General features: G+C 42.6%; 1 protein-coding gene across 1 annotated transcript; it reads right to left on the reverse strand.

Annotated features, from left to right (window-relative positions):
* Nucleotides 1-279: 279 nt before the first annotated feature.
* Nucleotides 280-9,354, reverse strand: trim54 (tripartite motif containing 54). Its single transcript, XM_034579283.1, has 9 exons — nucleotides 8,852-9,354; nucleotides 8,515-8,693; nucleotides 6,110-6,287; nucleotides 4,324-4,419; nucleotides 3,370-3,603; nucleotides 2,230-2,251; nucleotides 1,051-1,176; nucleotides 620-691; nucleotides 280-417 (listed from the first exon to the last, which is right to left on the reverse strand). Exons 1-8 carry the CDS (start codon nucleotides 9,041-9,043, stop codon nucleotides 621-623), a joined length of 1,098 nt encoding a protein of 365 aa, XP_034435174.1. The 5' UTR covers nucleotides 9,044-9,354; the 3' UTR covers nucleotides 280-417; nucleotide 620.
* Nucleotides 9,355-9,662: the final 308 nt, after the last annotated feature.

Here is a 9,662-nt window from a genome sequence, read left to right on the forward strand (position 1 = left end):
GATCCTTAAAGCTCGGGTTGGTAATCCTGGAAAATCAAAACCCCCCCCATCATGGGCCCGCCTGTCAAAGCTCCGCCCCCCAAACTCATGAACGTGCACCGACAACTGAAGACGACGTTTCTGTGACTCGTTCTCTAACTTCTGTCGTCTGGCTGTCGTCTCTGCTTCAGCGGTGAGCGAATGAAATGGTTTAGATTTGGATCTTTCTTCACTTTCTGGAACATTAAGAGATTCGGCAACATTTCCGATAAACAATTCATGGATCCTGATAAAAAAAATCATATTTATGGGACTGATGTCATGAGTTTGTGTAAATTAGTGATGATCCAAATGAAAATGTGGATCTAGTGAATTTAAATGTGGTTTCATAAGAGACTGAACTCTTCTGTGCCTTGAGGCTTTTTGTGACATGCAGGTTTAGGATGAACTGTTTTATTCTCGTAAACTAACTAATGTGAGGACTGTGACGTTTTCTCAAACCAGAACCAAACACACCACAAAGCTGTGGTCAAGATAAACCTGATCAATTCATCCACAGGTCAGTGAGGAGATCCAGATCAGAAACAGCTTCCATTTCCCTCAGAGAAACTCAAAATGACTGAAAAGGAAACAGTCACCTCTCAGTATCTGCAGCCAAAGTCAAGTTCTGACTCTTCTCCCACGTCTTCAGAGTCCTCTTCATCTCCCACACCTGAAAACACACACACACACACACACACACACACACACACACACACACACACACACACACACACAACACACACACACACACACACACACACACACAGTAAACAGCTCTATTCGAACCTGTGTAAATGGAGCCTAAAGGAAATTGTCTAATCCTCGAGGTCTCTGTTTCCCTGTGTGAGATGTTTACTGAGTGAAATTTATTATTTATCAAACATGTGCAGTTTGTGAGTAGAACAGGACGTTTAAACAAACTGATTCTTTAAGAAGAGTTTGACGCTTCCTCCATACGAAGGACAGATGTTCCATCCACACTATCACCTCAGTAACATGTATAGATCTCTCTCCACTTGAGTCAAATACCAGAGCAGAAGTCCATGTTCTGTAACATGTCCGTCAGGTCGTCAGTGTCGATGAAGAAGTGGCTCATGCTCTCGTAGCCGAGCTCCGGACGCTCCATGTTCGAGGCCCTCGCCGTCACCGCCATTTCTGTCAACGCACACACATACAGGTGAGAAGACTCCAGGGTTCAGTTGTCAAAGTTTTGCATCCTTTTATTTTATAACGTTACTTTCTATAATGGACCAAAAGCATTAACGTCATAATGTTTACGTCTGTGTCTGATTTGATCTATTTCAATTAAACTCCCGTTTTTAAGTCTTTCAAACATCATCAGACCAAACACGAAGAAGAAATAAAAACAGACTCAATGTGCAACTTGTGAAATCAGTAAATTGACAGATAAATATTGAACCAGGCGAACGTCCGTGTCACAAGTTATTGATGTCGAAGTATCGATAACCAAACACACACTAATCTCCAGGTCCCGTGAGGCGATCGCTGACGCCAGCGTTGTTTGGTTTTTCGATCTCTCGGGCCGCAGGCGGATCATCGTCTACATAATATATAAGAAATGACTAAATGTCCGACACACAATGTTCAGACACACACTCACTAACAGTCTAATGGGAAATGAAAGGACCAGTGGCTTTTATCATGTTTAATATAAATTATAGGGTTAGTTTTTTTCCATCTGTCCTTGTTTCATGAATTTTAATCACAATGTTCTGGACCTGTAATTTGTGTTGGATATGACAAACTGTGGGAGCAGTGTTGTAGTGTGTGTGTGTGTGTGTGGAGAGTTGGTATATGCATCTCAATCCGTGTGTGTGTACTAGTAGAAGGTCACATGAGGAACATGTGAAGGATGAAAACTGAAGTAAAAACATTGTTATATGGATCAAGTACAATACGAGCATATTTTCAGTCAAATGTATTTATTAAGTCTGATGTTTGACTTTATACTTTATTGCCACGTGAACCCAGTTAATTGGAATTTGTCTTGATGATAGACAAGAAGAAAATACTGAAAATCTGAATCTGAGCCTGATAATAAATCCTTAAATAACTAATAAAACCTCCTATGTATTAAATGTGTAGATAAGAAACTGGCCCCTGTAGGAGACAGACGGCTTTGGGACAAGTTAAAACCGATGATTTAATTAAAGATTTCATGCAGAATCAGGACAACAGGGACTTACGTCTCCAGAAGGACTGTGGCGCTCTGTGAATGAGACAGAACAGAGGACAGGGATGGAATGAATCACATTGTGCTTCAGATCCTCGGAGCCACGAACATGTGTCAGCGCGTTAAATAGAAAACTTTAAGAAACGCTGCCAGGACGACGTGGTGGCGTTCGCAGGCTGCGTCCAGCGACTCCATCTTCTTCACCAGCTGCTCTGACGGAGCGTGAGGCCGAATATAAAACAGCGACACCTGAGTCTCAGAACAAACAGTGTTTCCTCCGAGGAGACGCAGTGACGCAGACGTGACGCGTCGGCAGTAAAGATGCTGGATTTAGTAACAACAACAAGGACGGAGCGAACTGTGAGATGTCGGCTCTTCAGTCAACATCTCACCTTTTTCTGCTTTTTATTCTATTCTCAAACTGTGTTGGAGGTTTTTTTCATGAAGGAATTTTCTGTCTCGACTGTTCGAACAACAACTAACTGAAGCTCTTCGTATTCAGGGAGGCAGAAGAAGTTGGTTTATAAAAAAAAAATATATATATATACACTTTGTTCACACTTATTGTATTTGCACCATCTCTGACAACAGATGCTCTATATTATATAAGTTATAGAGCAGAGAGTGTTTATCTTTACATGGAAAATTAAAATCTACCTTTCAGCCATTTCTTTTGCTAGAATGCTGAGTGGCCATAATTTATTTTATTCTTTATGTTTATCTAGATGTATTATAATATTATTGGTTTCATTATTAGTTAGAATTAAGTAGCTTTTTGTAGCCATTATGATTATGATTATGATTATGATTATTGCCTTTTTTGACACAACTTGTAAAACCTTTATTTCAATTCATGCCAATGGAACTAGTTTAATATATTAAATCATTAATTAAATCGATCATGAAATATAAAATCTATATTTCAATAAAAACTGAGCTGAAATGAAATCACTGCAGTTGTTTAACAAAGAAATATAACATTTTAAACGTTTTCAATCTGCGGTAATTCGCAAAAACTACTAAGTCGATATTAATTTGTGGGAGTGGAGCATGATAACATGATAACATGATAACATGATAACACGATAACGATGAGTTGAGGTCAGCATCAGTCTCAAGCCGTGACAACAGCACACGCGAGGCGACGCCCACACCTGTATGAACAGAGGCATGTGCGGCTCGTCCATGGACTGAATGGCCGACTCCACCAGCGTGACCGCGGCCTCCTGGTGGTCGCCGTGCCGACGGATGAGGCATCGCAGGTGTCTCAGTTTGTCGTCCTGTTCTCTGGAGATGTGACCGACCAGCTCCTGCTTCCGCTCCTCCAGGACGGACACCAGGCCGTCGAAGTGGGCGGCGAGCTGCTCTCTCTGCCGCCTGCCGCTCTCCTGGAAGTTGGAATTAATGAAATATATACGACGTCCTGTTAAAGATCCGCCCCCTGATCCAGATCCCTCGCCAAAATGTTCTTAGCTCCTCCCTAATTTAGGCGTAATCCTGCTAAACAGACGAATGCAGATGAAAAGGTCAAAGGTCAGTGTGATAATTGTTGCCTTGTGAACGTGTTATCTTAACAACGCCTCGAGAGAATCCGTTCAAATGTAGCACAACGTTCACTTGTACTCACAGATGAACTGATTAGATTTGGGTGGTCAAAGGTCAAAGGTCAAAGGTCAAGGGTGTCTCACAAATGTTTTTGGGTCTCTTGAACATGATTTCTCAAGGTTGCCTTCAGAGAACCTCTTCAAATTTGACCAGTTGTCACTTGGACTCAAAGATGAACTGATTAGATTTCAGTGGTCAAAGGTCAAAGGTCACATATGTGACTGGAAAAAGAGAGAGTACAGACTGAAACCGCACTGGGTGGTGGCGGCGTACAACCACAGGGCCGAATTCCAAGTGGCCAACTGGTTTAATCAAATACGATGAGCTTTTGTTTTCGAGTTAGATCATGAGCTGTGGTTGAAAGCTCTGGAAAAGCTAATTGACATTTACCTTTAATATTCAATATCAAAATTTTATATTTAAAAATAAATTGTGTGTTTGTGTGTGTGTGTGTGTGTGTGTGTGTGTGTGTGTGTGTGTGTGTGTGTGTGTGTGTGTTTAACCTCCACAGTGCGGCATATTTCCTCTAGCTGAGAGATGGCCGCCTGGATGTTGTCGTTGCTGGCGACCAAGATGGCGATGCCGTCGCTCAGCTCCGTCTGCAAACAGAACAAAAAGTTTCCGGCGTTTATTCCTGAACAAACTCCTGAAATCTGTGGACGACTCACGACCAGTCGACACGATCGTCTGTATGCGGATCCACATGTTGGTGAAAAGTTAAGTTAAAGAGGAAAAGCACTGTGCGAACTTTCTAATGAGGACGTCTGTCACCAGCTGAAGCAACATGAGTCACCGGCCTGCATCAGTTTAAAGCTTCACACGACCTCGTCTTCATCACCTCACGTTGTTACAGCTGCTGTTTTACAGCTTTAAAGTGTCATCAGCGAAACAAACTCTCTGTTCTTATGGATTTGAGCCAAATCCAAACCACACTCATTGTTTATGAAATGAACTGTTTCATTGAGATGATCAACAACTTTCCTCGGCCTCATCTGAATTTCAGATGAGTGATTCAGAGACGGAGTGAGAGAAGGAGACGCCGGCGCTGAAATGTCAACAAAAGCCAAATGTTCGATACGACACCGGACGCTGCCGCTGCCGCTGCCGCTGCCGCCGCTAGCCATCTGCATAACAACACTGCTGCACTTGTCCTTGTGTGACTTTGTGAGTCGATGAGCTAATCAAGTTTTTGCTGATATGAACACTTTTATTTTACAGATTTATGTTTACATTTGATCTTAAAACAATATTTATTTTCTTAATTGAAGTTCTATGTATTTGTTGGTGTTTGAGGATGAAACAGTTTCATGGTGATCGTGGTTCTTTATTTATCGGGATTACCGCGGTGAGGTGCTGCTCACGCTCTGATCGTAGCTGGTTCACATCTGCTGTCACCAAATTGCGTGTTTAAAGAACTGATATCTCGTTGTGACTCTCAGACGTTATCAAACCTTGATTACATTTATTTATCATAAGGGATCGAAAACCACATCTTAGGGATCATTTAAAAAAAAAAAAGGTTATCAAATATATATATATATCAGCCGATATCTTGGAAGTGGAAATTTCTTTCCGCCTTATATCGGTCAGGCTGTAGTTTTTACATAAATATGACAAATAGGTTTGATTTTGCATGAAAACGATGTTTGGTGTCACTGTAGCTGACCTTTAAATGGCTGCATGACCAGATGTGTGCAGATGTGTCCTGATTTCAGTTCAGATTCAGTATCTATTTGCAAACCATCCGAGCAGGAGAGGAAACAGAAATAGACGAATAGAAGACTTAAAAAAAGAAAGAGGTTTGGCTCCTAAAGGCCATCGTCCGTTATAAGAAGTCACCACCAACACGCTCACGCACTTCTCGGAGTTTGGACTGTTGAATATATTCTGTGATCGTCCTTTGACCTTTAAACAAGCTCCCGCTTCAGTCGTGAGCGTGTTCGACTCCTCAGGAACCTGCCAGCTCACCTCCACAGCACCGACAGTGTCTCTGCCCGAATCTTTGGGTTTCGCTCGGTGTCTTTGTCTGACAGTGAACTGAGGTGAGGGGGTGTCGAGTGAGGTGAACCAGAGGAAACAGAGGGAACTGTGTGAGGTCATAGGTCACGAGACGCTCAGTATCAGGTCATTACGGGTCAAATCCTCACAATTCTGATTAGGTCACATGAGAAACCTGGACTGAAATCATATCTTCTTTGATACAGTCCACAGAGATTAGAATGCTGACCTCAAATAAAATAACAGTATCATGAGTGAGTGTGTTTGGAGTTGGATGGGTTGCTGATTCACCTTCTGTCTCATGTAGACGCTGCTGAGCGGAGCCACGTCACAGTCCTTGTGTCGTCCGAACACTTTGCACATGGAGCAGGTCGGCGTCTCACACGAGAGACAGTAGATGTTGATCTTCTCCTCTTCATGGTCGTCACACATCAGCTGCTGCTGCTGCTCCGGCTTCATGTTTACAAGCCTGAAGGAAAAAACACTCTAAAAGGTGAATTTACAGGATTTGTTATAAACCTTCTCTGGACACTAAGCTGATGCAGGTTTTGTGAGTTTCTCTCTGTTTCCAGGAGTGTGATCTTTCAGTTTAAGAGCAGGACTCATTGATTTCACCTTCAGATTCTGTAACTGGCTCCTGCTTGTGCTCAAACTGTGGGTTTAAACAATATCACAATATTTTGTTGCTTGGACATATTTTCTATAGCATAGCATAGTAAAGTATCGTATACAATAGCATATGATAGCTTTACAAAGCATGGCAGAGTATTAGTATAGTATAGCACAGTAGTATAGTATAGTGCAGTGTAGTATAGTAAAGTATATTATAGCTTAGCATCGCAAAATATAGCATACCATAGGATAGTATAGTTTTGTATAGTATTGTATATCATAGTGTACCATAGTATATTATATTATAGCATAGCACAGCATAATATAGTGTAGTGTATTATAGCAAAGCATGGCATAGTATAGCATGGCAAAAGTTTAGCATTACACAGCATGGCATAGTATTAGTATAGTATAGCACAGTAGTATAGTATAGTAAGCATAGTATAGTATAGTACAGCATAGTGTAGTATAGTATATCTCAGAATGTGTTTTTGTGTGATTCTACATCACTCTTCCTCTCAGATGTGTCACTGTGAACATAGATGATCCTTTCACTGCCAAACATGTAATTATCCCATGATCAGAAATAACCTGCTCCTCAACACTGGCCTGTCAGAGCTCACTCTGAAGACACGCTGGTACATGCACATGTATGTGCTTGGGACAGGCTTTGGCGTGTGGAGCCTCCTGAAAAGCAAACGGCTGCTCAGTGGAACCCAGAGTTTATGCAACATCACAGTCCTTTGTCCTCTGACGTACATGTCCGTGACACAAACGATGATTAAGTCATGAGAAATGTTTCCACCCGTGAAAAAATTATGAGAAACTACAAGTTACAGAACATTTGTGAACGTCGCTGTGAACAATCGCGTCTATTTTAGCCCACACAGATAATGAGGAGACCCCTGCCCTTCTGTCTCTAATGGATGCCAACATCTCTCTCTCTCTCTCTCTCTCTCTCTCTCTCTCTCTCTCTCTACCAGTGACTCATTTAGCTTCTATTTTGGTGTGAAAGTGACAGATTTACACTCGTGACGATTTAATTATCAGAGTAGAGTTGTAGTAAGTGTGCACACTTATAAAACAGAGGTAGATGCACTGAAGAGGCTTCTACATGGAACATTGTTATTATATTATTTATGCAAACTCATCTGAAGCTTCTATTCTCTTCTCTCATTTAAAACCAGTCACATGATCCAGTCACTACATCTCACATACACACACCTGCACTCTGCAATGTGTGTTTTTTAATGGAATATGCGGCAATTTGATTCTTGTAATTGTTTTAATTAAGTCATTGTTGTGTTGATTTTATGTATTAATACTTTGTCATGTTGTGTTTATTTGCTGATTGTGAATTTCACCTGTTCTCAGGTGTCTCTTGACAAAGACGTCTAAAATCTCAATGACACTGAATGATTAGATAAAGATTGAATCAAAATCAAATACATTTTTAAGTTGTACCGGACATTAGACAACAAAGATATGACCTCAATCATACAAATGATATGTAATGAAGTAAATAATATATACAATAAATCAATTATTCAGGTGAATCTAAATCTCTGCAGAACAAAAAAGGTCAGATACAACATTACAGCTCTGAGTGTATCATCTGAAATCAATTTAATTAAATGTAATTATCCTTTCAAGCTGATTTACACCAACACACAATCATTATTTACTATGAGACACTGGCTACTGTTGGTTGAATTGTCTGCTGTGAAAAAGTGACAAGTGAGTAAAGTATGTTTGTTTCCCTGCTGACGAAGAACTGTAGTTATTGAGGCAGTAATAAAGCACTGCCCCCTGGTGGTTGTCACTCAATATTACAATTACAATCCAGTGCTATTAAGACTTCTCAAAACCTGCAGCTTAACAAAAACCTTATCCCTAAATGACCAATTCAAACCTATCCTTAAACTAACCACAGTTCCCATCTGACCTCATCCAGGAGCTCAGAAATGACGTTTCACCACATTATGATTGAGCGTTGGTCCCCATGAGGTCTACTGGTCCTCACAAGGTCAGTGATTCTACTGGAAAAGTTCCCAAAGAGGTGATAAAAACGAGTGCACACACACCTGGAGGACTCCTGCTGTCTGTAGATGTCGATGATGTTCTCCACCAGCAGGTTCCTCTGCAGGCCGAACACTCCGTGGCGGTCCAGCGCCACCTCGTGGCGACATGACGGACAGCGGAAACGACCGCCACTGGCAGCGATGCTGGAGGAGCCGCGGCTCTGCCACAGACGGTTAGCTGACTGTGAACAGAGGACACGTAGGAAGAAGACTGAGCTGTGGCCTCGACCTCGACCACAGGAGGTCACTTTCTCAGATGAGAAGTTTTAGGTGGGGTGCACCTTTAAATTTGTATTAAAAACAAGTATATTATAATCGCTTAGAATCTGCTGCAGCTCACGTGGAAGATGTCGTTGGCGCACTTGCGGCAGAGGTTGTGCTGGCAGGGCAGGATGACCACGGGCTTGGAGAACATCTCCAGGCAGACGGGGCAGATCAGCTGCTTCTCCAGGTTCTCCATGGTGGCTCCTCCGCCGGCACCAGGCCCGGATCTGCCTGCTGAGGGGGGCCTGAAGCCGGGGGCAAAGTTCATCGATCTCCGGGGGCAGAGAGCGACGTATCAGAGGAGACGGGAGAGGAGAACGAGTGGAGGCTTCCAGAAACACAAGGTGGAGGATATTCCAGCTCTGTCTTCTTGACTTCAGGCCTCATACAGCTCGGTGTTCATCAGTCTTCACTTCTCCTGCGATATTCCCCTTAAAAAGTTGATTCAACTTTACTTTAAGTCGTATTTTCTCAGTGTTTTTTGCAGTAGCTCCGTCTCTTTCCCCAGCTGTCCCCCCCTTTATCCCTCTGCCAACCCTGATGTGAAGACCCTCCCATGCCCCCTGTCTCCGGCCCACAGCAGCCAACGCTCTGTTGACTGTTGGTATTTTTAGCTGCTGGGTTTGTTCAGGCTTGGGTTACTGTCTAAACTGCGTTCCACAGCCGCACCAGGCCACAGTGTGGGTGGGGCAGAGGATCAGGACAGTGGTCAGAGAGCAGGGATCAGATTATCATGTTTTCTGAAACATCCGAGCGGATCCTGCTCACTGAACACAACCTCTGACGGCCATTATCCCCTCCACATAAACAGGCTGATCCCAGTTCTCAGAAAGTCCCTCCAGAACACAAACCTGACATATCAGATGTCATCTTTGTGCCACATTCAG

The sequence above is a fragment of the Hippoglossus hippoglossus genome, chromosome 24 (genome assembly GCF_009819705.1).
Source record: "Hippoglossus hippoglossus isolate fHipHip1 chromosome 24, fHipHip1.pri, whole genome shotgun sequence".
Lineage (NCBI taxonomy): Eukaryota > Metazoa > Chordata > Actinopteri > Pleuronectiformes > Pleuronectidae > Hippoglossus > Hippoglossus hippoglossus.